At 40.9% G+C, this 14,885-nt stretch overlaps 1 protein-coding gene across 3 annotated transcripts; it reads left to right on the top strand.

The window, feature by feature from the left end:
• Window positions 1–169: 169 nt before the first annotated feature.
• LOC137476084 (calcitonin gene-related peptide) lies at window positions 170–4,470 on the top strand. Of its 3 annotated transcripts, none has more exons than XM_068194115.1 (4): window positions 170–407; window positions 701–832; window positions 3,515–3,699; window positions 3,997–4,470. In XM_068194115.1, the coding sequence occupies exons 1-3, from the start codon at window positions 322–324 to the stop codon at window positions 3,672–3,674; spliced, it is 378 nt and encodes a 125-aa protein (XP_068050216.1). In that variant the 5' UTR covers window positions 170–321; the 3' UTR covers window positions 3,675–3,699; window positions 3,997–4,470. The 3 variants fall into 3 exon arrangements, with proteins under 3 accessions (XP_068050216.1, XP_068050215.1, XP_068050214.1); XM_068194114.1 differs by having other exon boundaries at window positions 3,512–3,699; XM_068194113.1 differs by lacking the exons at window positions 3,515–3,699; window positions 3,997–4,470 and adding an exon at window positions 1,639–2,182 and having other exon boundaries at window positions 252–407.
• The last annotated feature ends 10,415 nt before the right edge of the window (window positions 4,471–14,885 follow it).

Here is a 14,885-nt window from a genome sequence, read left to right as displayed (position 1 = left end):
ACAGTCTGTGACTCTGTGTGCAGTAGTCAGAGGAACATATTTTCTGCCAGTTTGAGGAAAACTGCTTTAAGTTGAATGCAAGTAGCTGCAGCCACGTTTTTCTGCCCTGTAATAGGGCCAAGTTATAATAAAATTTTGAGAAAACTAAAGCACAGTAGCAATAATCACAATAAACAAAAAGGTGAATTTAAAATATAAAGTGGTTCATATTTGTGCTACTTGTGGCTAGGAAGCAATGACTTCTTTAGTGGAACTTGCAGGATTGAGAGTGTTGGAAAACAGCCATTGCTTGATGTACCTCTTTGTTGTAGAGAGGAAATCATGGTTATGCTGAAGATTTCATCTTTCCTTGCTGTTTATGCCTTGGTTGTGTGCCAGATGGACAGCTTCCAGGCAGCCCCAGTCAGGTAAGAAGCTGGTCCTGTTGCTGAATGCTCTGTCTGAATGGTATGAAAATACTTAATATTCTTGAGAGGTCCAGGAGGGAAACAGACTATGGTGAAGGAGAAACGTGGCTGCTTTTTGTGCTGGGGTGTTTTGATTCCATCTTTAAACCGCCCAACGCTGCGTGTGATGAGAGCACATCGGGCTTTGCACATTCACACCCTGAAAGGCACTGTCAATAACACACAGCCTGCCAAACCCCTGTCTCCGCAGCAGTCTGGGCTTTACTCACCCTGTTTCCCTTGCCTCTGCCTAGACCTGGCTTGGAGTCCATAACGGATCGAGTGACTCTCAGTGAGTACGAAGCTCGGAGGTTATTAAATGCGCTGGTGAAAGAGTTTATACAGATGACAGCAGAAGAGATGGAGCAAGCCTCCGAGGGGAACAGGTAAGGACTGCAGTCCTGGGCCGCAGAAAAGCAATGTGGGAGTGTTATATGTTTGATGTTAAGCAAAAGCCATTTGGGTGGACCCTCTGCAGGTGAAGATCTTTTTGTTTTCTTGGGGTTATGGCTAACTGGTATGGTAAAAGATGATATTGCAGAGACATCCTAGTGTTGGTGTCAAGGGAATGGCTTCCACCTAGCTAACCTGCCTCTATCTGTCTCTTACTTCTGAAAGTGGAGGGCGATTTGAGCTTGAATGAGTAGGTTGTATTAAAATATAGCAGCAAAAGGTACGTTTTCCCAGTGGGAGTGTTAGGGGATTTCTCAGTCACTCTTGGATTCTCTGTCGTACAAGTGCATGCTTTATTAAGGCATGGAAAGTCCCTGGCAGGAGGGATGTCTTCCTCCTGATGCACGCAGTACCACTCTCCTGGGACCAAAGGCATGCAAGAGCATTTGCATTATCCTAATAGGATTTGCATTGCAATGCATGGGGATGGATGACACACTGAACAGCATGTGGGATATGGGGGAAGTTAACTTCCTGACCTCTGACTGTATGAGCATCCAAAAAGGCTAATGGACTTGCTTGTCAACAAAATTGGATTCATTAACAAATGGTGTTTTCCTTCTGACTGCTTCGGTATGGACTTGCCTTGCATGGAATGTGATGTGGAGGGTTTGGATTTATTTTGAAAGAATTTAAGTTTCCTAACAGTAGATCTTTTATGCAGGGAAGAAATGCATGAATGTGCATGCTTGAGGTTACTCTTCCTTTGGGCATGTTTTTATTTTTTTCCCCCCTGCAGCCTGGATAAACCCATTTCCAAACGCTGTGCCAGTTTGAGTACTTGTGTGCTGGGCAAACTGTCTCAAGAATTGCACAAATTGCAAACTTACCCTCGCACTGACGTCGGGGCTGGAACTCCTGGCAAGAAGCGGAGTGTGCTGAGTGACCTGGAACATGAACGCTATGCAAACTTTGGGGAACCCCTAGGAAACAACTAGACATGCTTATTTCTCCCCCTTTCCCCTTTTTAACCTGATGCATGTGAATATAACTTTGATTGCTAACTTTGCTGTCTTCTTTTGATTCTGTTTCGACAGAGAATGTTTGAGATGGACCTAATGTTAGGAAGACCAAGAATATAACATGCATACCAAACTAGGGGAAAAAAATAAATAAAAATGATCAGCATTGCCTTGACATTCCAAATTATTTTCTTAGACGTTGATTAAAAAAAAATCTAAAAAAGGTTGTAAATTTCTGGCTGCTAAATGTACAAGTAGATTCTTTCTTTTGTGCTTTCCCATGAACTCGTTCAATAAACCTATTTTTCTATAAGGGTTAAATCTGCTTGGTTTAACATTTTGTTTTAGAATGTGAAATTTCTAGAAGAGGTTAGAAACATTTTGCAACCTGTCTTAATGTTCAAGAGAAGCAATGCTAGTAACTTCTAGAAAAGTTCAAAGAGAACTTACAAGTCAAAGTTCTAAATATAAATTGATATGTACTGCCGTAATCAGGCATGCATGCAGTCCTGTTGGTAGGGACCCTGAGAAGCAAAGAAAACAGCGAGGCTCATACATATTCATTCTAACAAACTAGAAATGTAATCCTGTTTAAAATTGGGTACTGAACAAGTCCAGGTAAGAATTTTGTGGTCTTTTTCTTTTCTTATTTTACAGTAGGTCTTTGCACTATATTTAAAACTTATGTACCTTTAAAATATTTCTGTTGATTTACAATTCACCTGCCTTAGGTTGTCTTGCATTAGGGGTCAAACCCAGATTTCTTTACAGTTCTGTTGCAGCACTGCATCTATCTTGTAATTAGAGGCCTCTTTCAAAAATTTGGCATTGATTATAAAAACAACTCTTCATTATTAAAATTAATAAACTGCCTTGTGATGCTTAGCTGAGAAAAATCCCTCCTGCTGCAAGAAAAACTTATTGCTTTAGTAGACAATTCTTCAAGCAAGGATTGTGTGAATGCATTTTCCTTGAAGCTCCCCATCTAGCACAACACAGCTGTAGGCTGAATTGTGAGCAGAAAATTAATACTGTACAAGTCTGAACTGCCCCATGGAGAAGTTCTGTAGTAGATAAAGGTTTAGCTGGAGGAAAGAGAGGTCCTCCCATTCCCACTAAGCACCTGGAAGCAGTGTCTTTGGTTCAGCTCTGAAGGCAGCTGGTCAGAGTCACTGACAGAGCTCCTGTAGTGATCAGTGATGCTGCAATTCTGTGTGTTTTCTGGCTGTTAGGGAGTACAGGTGTTGGAGTGAGAAGTGAAAAATCTGTGTTGGCTACTGCCTTTCAGGAAGACCTCAAGCAAAATACAAATGAGTTTTTCGAGGAAGAGGGGATTGTTTAAATTCTCCAAAACTGAACCTCCTCAGCTCCTTTCTATGGCCCTAATGCCTGGCTGGAGGCAGGCAGTCGCCCAGGTGTGACTGAAAATCTGGCCTGGATTTAGTCTTCAGTCCAGCTGCTTTTATGAAGTGAGCCTGACATTGAGAAAACCATAAAGAGGCTTCTTTTAGCAGTTATAAGCCATGCACAGAAGGTGCACAGCCAGCCTACTTTTAATCCTGCAGCAGAGCCTTTGCTGGTCATAGAGATGTCTTGATGTGTGCAGGGTTCGTGCTGCAGGAACTAACTCTTCCTTTTCCTCCTGAAAAGCAGTGTAACAGCACAGAAGAGGGCCTGCAACACAGCCACCTGTGTGACCCACCGCCTGGCAGACTTCTTGAGCAGGTCAGGGGCAGTGGGCAAGAACAACTTTGTCCCCACCAATGTGGGCTCCAAGGCCTTCGGCAGGCGAAGAAGAAGCGTCCAGATATGAGAGGCTGAGTGGGGATGTGAACATGGTAAATGCACAGCACCAAACAGAATCTGGGGCATCACCAACGTTTTAGTTGTGTGGGGGGAATAACAGACCTGCAGTGGTCACCTCTGAGAAGACAGGGGGAGTAAGAGTGTAAAAAGAAAAAAGATGTTACAAATAGAACAAAGCTGTGTGCAAGGGCTTTTGGAGATGTTCTGATTGGGTAAGCACCTTCACAGTGCATTAACTAAACACAACAATTTGGTTGGAATTGTTAGCTTGTTTTACCACCAACATTTCATTATCAATGTATCAGTAACTCTGGTGTTCTTTCTTACAGATTTCAATGAAACTGAAGACTCAACTTTTATTTCTAATGGAAGCAACTCTTCTTCATAAACCAAGACCACAAAAAATATTAATTTTTCATTCTACTATTGAAAATGTTTTATTTAATACAAGTGAAAACACTTCTGTTATGTATAGTAAAAGAGAGTCTAGTTATTAAAGTTAAATTATTGTATATTCTTTTTATATGCAACTCTATTTCAAATAAAATGTGACGGCATCTATTATTTATTTATCTTCCAGCTTATGTGATCCATGCTACTTATCCTGGCCCAACTGCCAAATCTCGGGGATTATACTAAACTGCTGCCTGGCAAGGCATGTGTGTATCATACAGTGTGCTGTGCCTTGATGTAAAACACTTAACTATCCTGATTGTACAGAATGTTTAAAAAGAAAAAGAAATCACTTTAGTATTGTATTATTTGTGAATTTACGCAAAATTAAAAAAAGTATTTTAGATACACTTGGATTGAGAAACTGATTTTTCATTTGGACATGCTTCTGGAGACATGGCCCCAAGCCAACATCATTGCAGATCAGCTAGTCCATTGATCTGCTCCAGCCTTATTATCTATAAATACTAGGGTTTGAGTCAAAAGTTCAGAACAGAAAGAATAGCTGCTTTTTATATATATTAAAAAAAAAACCCAAAAACAAATAACCCAAAACAAGCCACTTAGTGAGACTTCTGCTAGAAAAATAAGATGAAGACACAGGTACATCTAGTAAAAACATGGGGACAAATTTCATTGTGTAGTTTAAAACTATATCTTTTTATACAGGCTCTAGGTCAGATGAAATGGCCTGACATCCACTGTAGCTTTTTGTGTAAAGTCAAAAAATTAAATTAGGAGGAAAAAGAGAAGCTACAGAAATGTACATTTCTTTGAAGCAATCCTGAGACAGAGTCTATTTAGGGATCAGGGATAAATAATTAGAGTGAGTGGATAAGAGGGTAGCTGGATCCATTCCATGGACTTCTAACTGGTGCTGCCAACTTCCTTCTCAAAGCTGCTGCTGTTTCAGTTTAGTAGCTGAGTCAGATATTTGTTTAGATTTGCTTTGTGCTTTACAGCCTGACCCTAAAATCTGCTTCATCAATTCAGATGAATCCCAGAATGGGTGAGGGAAGAGGCCACAGGCATCATGTGGTCCCACCTCCCTGCTCCAGCAGGGTCATCCTACAGCACACAGCACAGGATTGCATCCAGAGGGCTCTGGATTAGCTCCAGTGAGGGAGCCTCCACCTTGCTGTGCAAAGCAGGGGTGAAGGTTCTCCGGCTGTCTCTGTGTGTCTCTGCTGCAGGTGTCACAAAGAGGAGCTTGGCCAGCCTGGTGTGGACAGTGAGGCCACCCAGTGACTTCCAGTCCATGCTCGTTCCTGACTGAGTGTTCACTCCTCAGGGAGCACCGGCCCTGGTAAGTCAGTGTACAAAGTAGGCCTTGCAGGAGATGAGCCACCGCACTGTTGTGCAAGGATCTGCTTGGAATAGACCAAACTGCTAAGTTTTGGAGCCTGTAAGTGTTTGTTGCTATGTTTCAGGTATTTTTCCCCATTTTTCTTTTACACAAAGTGGGGGTTATATGCTGGGATTTCCTGGCAACCTCAGTAACACCTTTCCCTGCCACTGTAGACCCTTTGGGCAAAGGTGGCAGCTTGTTTCTTTTATTTCCTAATACAGCACTCAGCAGTTTAATCTTCTCCAAGACAGAATGCTAAGTACAATTACTGGGGTGAATACATGTATTTTAGTGATTCATATTCAGTAAGAAGACAGGCAATGCCCATAGACCCCTTCTGGCTTTAAAGTCTAAATGGTCAGGTGGTTTATTTTTTCCCATTTACAGCCATTCTCTGCTGAGAGACACCTGAGGCTCTGCATAACTGAATGTCAGTAATCTAAAAACTATTAGTCTGTCTTTTGAGTTTAACAAAGTTATGCAGGGGATTTCCTCTGACCAACATTGCATACCACAGCATAAACCTGACACATAAAACATTCAAGCCTTCGTGCTGGCTTTTACCTTGTCCTGGGTATAGGAAATTTGGGTGAAACTTTTGATATATGGTTTTTGTGCTGATTATTGTTTTCTTTTTCCTTAGGAAGAACTAGCTACTTTCCTACCTCAAGATCTATTTCTGTTGTATCTTCTGTCTCATTTCTCCTTAGGATGTCTGTCTGCACATCATTGCAATACACTTAGCAGTACATATCCCTGTAAAGGAAAGAGGGTTAAGCACTATGGAAGCAAGGGGGAATACAAAAAAACATTTCCATGATGTGAAGGGATAGAAGCCCTTCACCACAAAACTGAGATGCTCAGAGCTTTAGAATAAACAGATTGTTATTGAAACTAGAGAAAAGTAGAGTGGTAAGCAGTAATATTTTAAGTAAAAATTTTGTAGTTTTAAGGCAGTAAACATGGTAGGAGGAATTGCAGAGCTGCTGGGAGGTTGTCAATGGCTTTGACTGACTGTGAACAGGTGGAAGAAATTGCTTCCATTTTCAAAAGGTAATGCTCTGGCTAATATTACCCAAACTTGTCAGCTCTCAAATAAACCCCAAACTTCTACTCCAGAAGAAAATCTATTTTGGAGTTAGCATTTAAAAAGAAAACGTGTGGTTTGTATTGTACTTTTTTTTTTTTTATTTTAATACATTTCCATTCTAAGAATACTTGCAGCTGGTGGGAAGTATAACACTGGTGCAGTATATGTGAGCGGCACCAAACCCAAGTTACTTAGCATTCAGTATTCATGCATGAGTGTCTATGTTGTTTATGAGGCAGTATCAGCCTGACTGTAGTTTGGTTCAGATATTTTTAGATGTGTGTATATGTTTACTTTAAGTTTTTTTTTTAATCTGAGTGCAAATGAAGTTTTGGGAGAGTACTTCGCAAGCGAAGGCGAAAACAGAAGAAATTTCTGAGAAAGAAAGGGGACAGGTGGTGATCTGCTCCTAGAGTTGACTCAGTTTTTGATTCAGGATCATTCACCAGGACATTGATGCCCACACTGATAGAGCATCATTTTGAAATAACCCAGGTGGACTTCTACTGTGGCAATTTTTTTTCCTCCTTCTGTTAGTGAAATTTAATTCATCTTCCTGAAAGCTTCCATTATCTGCAATGTGAGAAAGGAGCAGAGCTAATGTTATTGCTTCTGACACTGAACACTGCCAAAAGCAACTTGTATCAGGCAGTAGTAAATTTTGGTATTGGTTATTTAATCCAGCATTGTCATGTCTAATTAGCAGATTGAACATCTCTAAGAGGTGAAGAGTTTAAAACATGCTGGAGAGTTCGGATCTGTGTGTTTTTCTAGACTGAACTGTCTCAGGACAGGTGAATACTTATTAGAGATAAACTGGGTGCTTCAAGCCTAGCTTCACCCAGGTTGAGCACTAGCAGCTTGGTTCCAAACTGGTCGCAATCACTGCCTCTGGCAGTCAGCTGAAGGCTGCCCTGGCAGCTTAAAGGGCTCTGCATGCTGCACACCTTTTCTGTCTCTTTACTATTCTTCACTTTGGATGTGCCTCATGCCTTCTAAAATTCTTATTTTCTGTAGCAAATGTCCAAGGAGTCATCCTCCTTTTTTTTTTTTTTTTTTTTTTCCGCAGAAAGGAAATAATTCCCATTTCCAAATTACACCAAATTACAAGTTCACATTGTCACAATTTCTCTGTGAACTTTCCAATCTCTGTGAGATTTCTGATTCAATGGAGTAATCAGAATCATTGCAACATTTATCTTTTCTTTCTATTCTTGGCTTCACCATAGCTCTTATTTTCACCAATTACTCTTTTGGCTGGGGCTGAGCTGTGATCCCAGCTAAATTATTAGTGTCACCTCCACGAAAGCGAAGAATTGCCTTGCAGTCTGAATGTGGAGCTCGAGGGCTTTAAGCACTGAACAATTTGTGTGATTACCAACGGCAGGTGCCGAGGCAGCACTGTCTGGGAGCTCCCGGGTGTCCCCCTGAGAGGCCACCTATCCCCCCAGGGCACAGAAGGGGGACAGGACCACCAGGTTTGCAGTCACTAGCTCCTCTCCTCCCCCAGCAGTGTGACCCAGACTCCGGGCGTGATGGAGAGTGCCTCCTCCTCCTCCTCCTCCTCCTCCTCCTCTTCCTCCTCTGCTAGGGCTGATGGAGACAGCAGGCTCATGGCAGGACTCTGGAGGCATGGAAAGAGGAGCTCACGCTGGAGCAGGTTTGTTGGCAAGGATGTGTGACCCCGTGAGCGACCTGTGCTGGAGCAGCCTGTTCCTGAAGGACTGCACTCTGTGGAACAGGATCAATGCTGGAGCAGTTCGTGAAGTGCAGCCATGGGAAAGATTCACGCTGGAAAAGTTGGTGGAGGACTTTCTGCTGTGGGAGGGGACCCTCTCTGGAGCAGGGGAGGAGTGTGAGGAGTCCTCCCCAGGTGGAGAAAGGAGCTGCAGAAGCAGCCTGTGATGAACTGAGCACAGCTCTCATTCCCCATCTCCCTGCACTGCTGGGGGCAGGGACAAGGTAGTGAAATTGGGAGTAAAGTTACACCTGGGAAAAAGAGATGTGGGGGGAGGTGTTTGTATGACTTGGTTTTACTTATTATCATTTAACTGTGATGTGATTGTAATGAATTAAATTGATTTCCACAAGTTTAGTCTGCTTTGCCCATGACAGTGAATGCTGGGTGACCTCTCCCTGTTCTTACCTTGTCCCATGAACCTTTCATTATATTTTCCCTCCCATGTCCAGCTGAGGATGGAGAGTGACAGAGTGAATTTGGTGGGTAGCTGGAGTCTAGCCAGGATCCACCTACCACACTAAAGGAACATAATCACATGGCTATTTGGAGCCTTTATAGTATTTTTCGTAGCTTTGCAAACACTTTGAATGTGCAAATATAGTGTAACAGACACATTAATTTGCACATTATTCTGCTGACATGCTTGAAGGACTGTTACAGGTCTTCACTGTCTTTTGTTGTGGAAGGAGCCAATTATTCTAGTTAGCATATGTTCCTAAAATAGTTGAATAAATAGTTTATAATTCCATTTTTAGCTCATGAAATGACCATGATTTTATATAGTACCTTATCAAAGTTGTTATTTGAAGTGGGTAGGAATGGCCTGTTACTGTTTCCTGAGTTCCAGGAAAGTGCATCAGGAGAAGGATGACAATCCTTGTAGTTCAGTGAATTCCATGTGGACAGGCAAATTTTATTTATGGAACAGTCTTAGTAGCTTAGGGGAACTTTTTAGCATGTCAGTCCTGCTAGACAGGCTGAAGAAGACAATGTTGCCAGGGTCATTCTTGAGTGTGTACATTTTCCACAGAACATTTCACTCTTAGTTAATGCAGTCCTTCTTTATCATTCTGTAGTTAAAGGTACACTCTAAGAGTTAAATTAGTTATGAAAATTAATATTGATTATTGATTGTTGTTCTTAATGCAATAGAAGCAGAGAATTACATAGAAAAAGGAAATGGTTCTGACCTTCAAATACTGAAAATATAGAGTTTAAATGAAAAGTGCCATAGTTTTTTTTTTTTTTTTTTTTTTTTTTTTTTTTTTAAGGCTTACAGATAAGCAGATGAGAAACATTTGAAGGACTTTATGTACATTGAAAGTGAACTCAAAGATTTTTTTCATAAACTTTATGTTTTGGCTATCTCTAGTTCAAGCTTAGTCTTGGTAAGGTTGCACACTTCAGTGGACAAAAGGTTTGTTTGCATTATGTGAAGATGCCCTTTGCTTCTTCATGGCTTTGGTTCTCAGAAGAAACAAAATGTCTTTATTGCACCTTTTCCTAATACACAGTGGCAAAGTACTGGATTTGTAACTGTGTGTTTTAAAACCACACACATTTAGTATTTAACTTAATGAAATGCCTTTGTGACTGAAGGTTTTGATAGGATTTGTGTCCCTATTCTGTTATTCTGGTGACTTTCTCCTAAACAAAAGTTTCATTGCTTATTTATTATTGGTTGTTAGATTTGCAGAAGCTGTACTTCATAGGCTGCCACTGGTGCCACTGCAGTGATGTGACAGGTAGGATTGGAGGTGAAGCCTCTACTCTTACAAAGACCTGTACTCTGACAGGTGAAGAACCTTTCTAGTTCAGGTGCTTTTGATGATATGTCAGGATAAAATTAGCTTGGGTTGTCTCTCACAGCCAGCCAGCTTGAAGCTGATCATGCTTCATCAGCCTCCTAAACTCCAATAAAACTGTTTTTTTCCATCAGGTTTTTGTGGGTTCTCTAGCTATGGACACCAGGATTATCTTTTCTTATGGCCAATTCCCCTCCCCAGCCAGGTGTTGCTCTTGTATCAAAAGTTCAACCTAAAACCTTCTGGGTGTCCTGGGTGTCACAAAGTACAGCCTTCAGCCTGCCACTTGTGCATCAGGTGATTTTTGCTGTATACCATATAATGACCTGATTTGGTATCCCTTATGTCTCACAAGTCACTTTTTTCTCAACCTTGCTATTTCCAATTTGGTTGGCATTTCTCTGGTGAACTGAATCTGGTGAGTCTCAAGCTGCGCCAAGGGAAATATAGATTGGATATTATGAAAAAGTGTTTTACAGAAAGGTAGATAAAGTTCTGGAGTGGTCTGCCTGGGGAGGTGGTGGAGTCACCATCCCTGGATGTGTTTAAAAAAAGACTTGATGTGGCACTTAGTGACATAGTTTAGTTGAGGTGTCAGGGCATGGCTTGGACTTGATGATCTTTAAGGTCTCTTCCAACCTGGTAATTCTGTGAGTCCTGTGAGTTCTGTGAATTCTGTGACTCTCCTTTACAGCCCTCACAAAGGACTCTAAATTGATATTAATATAATGTGTACCTATAAAGCCTATTTATATCACCACAAAAGTATGGAGTGCCTGTAAGGTAAACAAAAATCAAGACTAATATTTCCATATCTTCATTTCAGTCTCAGGTTAAAGTTATATCTGAGAGGAAGAGAGGGAAAGGTGTCACTTTCTGTTTTAGCAAGTTTTTAGTGACTGCATAGAAATGAAAACTCTATAAACCTGCTCAAGTTAAGGGAGTGATTGGTAAATACATCTTCTAGAAGCTAGAGGGCACAGGAGCCACAGAAAGCCTCTGGTATAACTCGGTTACCAGGAGGTATGAGTGAGCCAGAGTAACTTTTGCTTCTTTTCACATAAAATGGCACTTGCTACTCAAGTTCAAACAGATTTTTTTTTCTCTTTCTGAAGAGAAGTGACTGAAAATCAGAATTGTCTTTCTGGATTTTTATCAGTTTTGCTGATGATCTTAAATATGAATAAATCTATTCATATTGCTATTGATATAAATGAAGTTGCCAATATATGCTTCCCATTTTTAATCCAGATTAGTTCAGTAATAATATAGTTTTCTGCAGGAGCTCCTATCATTAACCATTTATAGAGAACTACTGAAAACTGTTTTAATGGAAAAGGTCAAAGGTAAGATCCTGGGCAAAGAAGTGTTGCTATCAAGCCTAATAGCCACAGATTTTAGATTTTCACTTGTCTAGCTGATCTGGTGGAAGTATTTGAGAACTTTTCCTCACCCTTACAGAGTATTTCTGTGATAAATCCTGGTGTGTTTCATGTTACAAGCCATGTGTCTTACCAGTGTAATACCTGTGTGAGAAGGACATTGGGAAACCTTTTGGTACAGAACAATACTTATTTTGTTTGCATTTTGAAATGAAGTTCATAGACCTTACCCTAAGTGTGTAAGTAGAACAGAATATCCTGACCTGCTCTTTGGAAGACCTCCCCAAATTCTGGCATGTTTTGTTTTCAGTTCCAAGTAAGCCAGTGAGAGAAGAGAACTTTGACAGTCTGCAAAGGATACAAGATGTATGTATGGATTAATTTATGCTGAGTTTCTCAGGGCAGTTGGCTTTCTCTCTCAAGCAGAAAATCAGAGTTACTGTGAGTTTGTAGGACTCCTGCATCACAGAAAGGATTCCCCCCAGCCTTTGGGAATTCCACATTTTCCACACGCTTTATGCCTAAAGTCAGATGGGTGCTGAACCACAGGAGATATTCTAGTAAACAAAACAGCACTGGTGGAGTAATGAAACTCTGCTGAATTATTCATTGGGTCCTGAATGATGCAGAGAGAGTTTTCATAGTGAACAGCCTTGAAGATGAGAGCAGTGCCAGGCACAGCCCTGTGCCTGTGCTGTGCACCTGGCCTGTTTTCTCAGGTAAACATCTGGAAAATTCATGTCTTTGCATAAAAGGACTGGAACAACCATGTTTGGTAGCTGTCAACCAAACTCATCTTGAAATTTATGACTCATCTTGGAATAGTCAATCTAAATCCAAAAAACCCCATTTAAGTGTAGGCTCTAGTGCCATGGACATAACATTGAAAGCATGTTCAAGCACTTTGCTACAAAGCAATGGACTTCTACACATTTTTAAAGGAAGCACATCTTCAAAGAGAAGCACATCTTCAAGCTTGTTGGCTGAAATCTGGTGATGCCTCATAGTAAATATCTCACAGAGCTACAAGAATTCAGAACACATCAGCCAGGTTCCAAAAAAACTGTGTGTACCAGCAACACAGTTTTAGCCCATGAAGCATTTTCCCAGCTGGCCTTTGGAAGCTGAGGAGCAGCACAGCCTCATCCCAAAGTAGATATCTTGAGGTACATTACTCCCACTGCTGTCATGATTTAAGAATGACCACGGATGTGTTAATGTGAGCAGGAAATTTAAAGAAGGGTGTCCAGCATGGGCAGAGAAGCTGGAGTAGAGAAAATTATGATGGTGAGGCCAAGTGTGTCTATGAAACTGAACTGGTCTTTCCAGTAAAAAATATCTGGAGGTTTAGTTTTGGATGGTGCTGAGAGGGAGTGTCTGCTGAAGCCTGCCAATAGTGATGGTGAGTGAAACAGTGTTTTACTCACAGCTCTGGAGGAAAGATTACATTGGGGGTGGGGGAAGGAAGAAACCCCTCTGTAGAATGATTTTAGAATCCAAACCTCCCACCTTCCCAAAAGCAAATTGGTTTTCCAAAACCAAACTATAAGCTTTGGTGGAAGCAATAAAATGTGCAGCATTAGGTCATGATAGTCTGGTTGCTGGTGTCCTCTCGTGGCAGAGAAGCATTGGCAAGGAGAATCATGCTGTCACTTCAGATTTGTGCTGGGCTCAAATGGGGTAGTGATGACAGGTGCTATGAGAAAATCCAAGAGCAAAACAGTGGGTAATACCACAGGGTTTGAGAAACACAAGTTATAAAATGCTGTTCATGGGGTGCCATCTGTACTGTCTGCTCAGTGAGATAGAACCCTGCAAAAAAAAAAAAAAAAAAAAAAAAAAAAGAAAGAAAGAGTAAAAGAGTATGAACATATAAGCAGGGCAGCATTTTGGACTGGGCAATAATGATCCAAGGAAAAGCTGGTGCACTCAAGCTTTCCCTGCGTGACTTTTCATCTAATATAATGTATTTTAACATTATATTAATATAAAATCCTAGTGTATAGTAATGCACAGAAGAATTTAACTCAGCTGATGTCCCCTTTTAGATGTCTGGCTTGCTTCTGGTGGTGATTACTGTTAAGAGCTTTCATACTAGTTGAAATTTATCAAGAACAAGGTGCAGAGTTTGCTTCATCATCAAGTATCATAGAATAATTTATTTTTTCTACCTGTAATGTTTTTTAAAAATATAATTTACAGGTTTTTAAAATGTTTTTCTTCATTAAAGATGAAATACAACTTATCAGGATGTCTTGTAATCTTGGAGTAAAATGTAACAAATTAATCTGATTCGTTATCGTAAGGATCCAAAAAGTTATTTGTTTTGCTACTGGATATCAAAGCATAGGTCTGTTTGAGAATGGGGCTCTGCTTAAAGGCATTTTTTTTCCTTTATAGTAATTTGTGGGAGACTGAGACATGGCTTGTCCTAACAGTGCAGATTGAAATTTAATACAGTATTATCAATTTCATGCAGTGTAAACCAGTCTTTGCCTTTCCTATAGCAGATGTGCATCCCACCTTTGACAACTCCATTTGGTGAGACCATGTTGCTAGACAGAGGCGTGAAAAACTTTTAGTGTTGTTTCCCTGAAATTGTATATATTTATGTGCTGCCACTGTCAGAGGCCTCCCCGTTCCTGCCCGGTGACTGAGGCTATCTACTGGGTTTGGTACTTTATTCTCTGTGCTTGACTTGTAAGAGATCATAATTTATAGGGAGCAGGGAAAGTAATGGGAAATCATTCACTCTAAAAAGTTAAATACTCATGATTTTTCCTGCAAAATAGGCTTGCAGTTTTTGACTTGATTTTTTGTGATATCTTTGCCTATAGGGCTGAAACAGGATGATGTTCAGTTCCTGCTTCTCTGAACTTTTGACACTCTTGCTGGCTGTTTTCTGTATGTTATTCCCCATCCAGTCCAGATGTTTCTGCACATGAGCCACCCAGCCACTCAACTTGCTTTTTTTTTTGGAAGGCAAAGTCTTGATTTTGTCCTGTGGTGGAGGACAGCATTAGAATCTGGAGAGTACCCATTTTTTGTGGAAGGACTCCAGTGGCTTTGGCATTCTTGCATTATTAGATGTGGTTACTGCTGCTCCAAAGCTGGCTGTGGCAGAGGCTGTGTGATTTCTGTAGTGTTTCTTTGGCCATTTTTGGGTGCCTGAGACTGTTTGAGCTTGTGGAAATCCCACAGGAATGGTCCTTGGGATCACTGGCTCTCTTCTCAGCCTGTCCTTGACTGATGCTGCCTGCAGCCTGCACTCCCAAGGGACCTTAATGTTTTCAGCCCAAATTTGGCTCTTTCCCTCCCTTGAAGCATATGTTGACTTGTAGTATTTCTAAAAAAAGGTTATGTGAAAAACTGGTTGATCACTCTTCAGGCCAGATTTCT

This window comes from Anomalospiza imberbis, chromosome 6 (genome assembly GCF_031753505.1).
Source record: "Anomalospiza imberbis isolate Cuckoo-Finch-1a 21T00152 chromosome 6, ASM3175350v1, whole genome shotgun sequence".
Lineage (NCBI taxonomy): Eukaryota > Metazoa > Chordata > Aves > Passeriformes > Viduidae > Anomalospiza > Anomalospiza imberbis.
The sequence above is the reverse complement of the archived record's forward strand: the minus strand, read 5'-3'. Positions and strand labels throughout refer to the sequence as shown.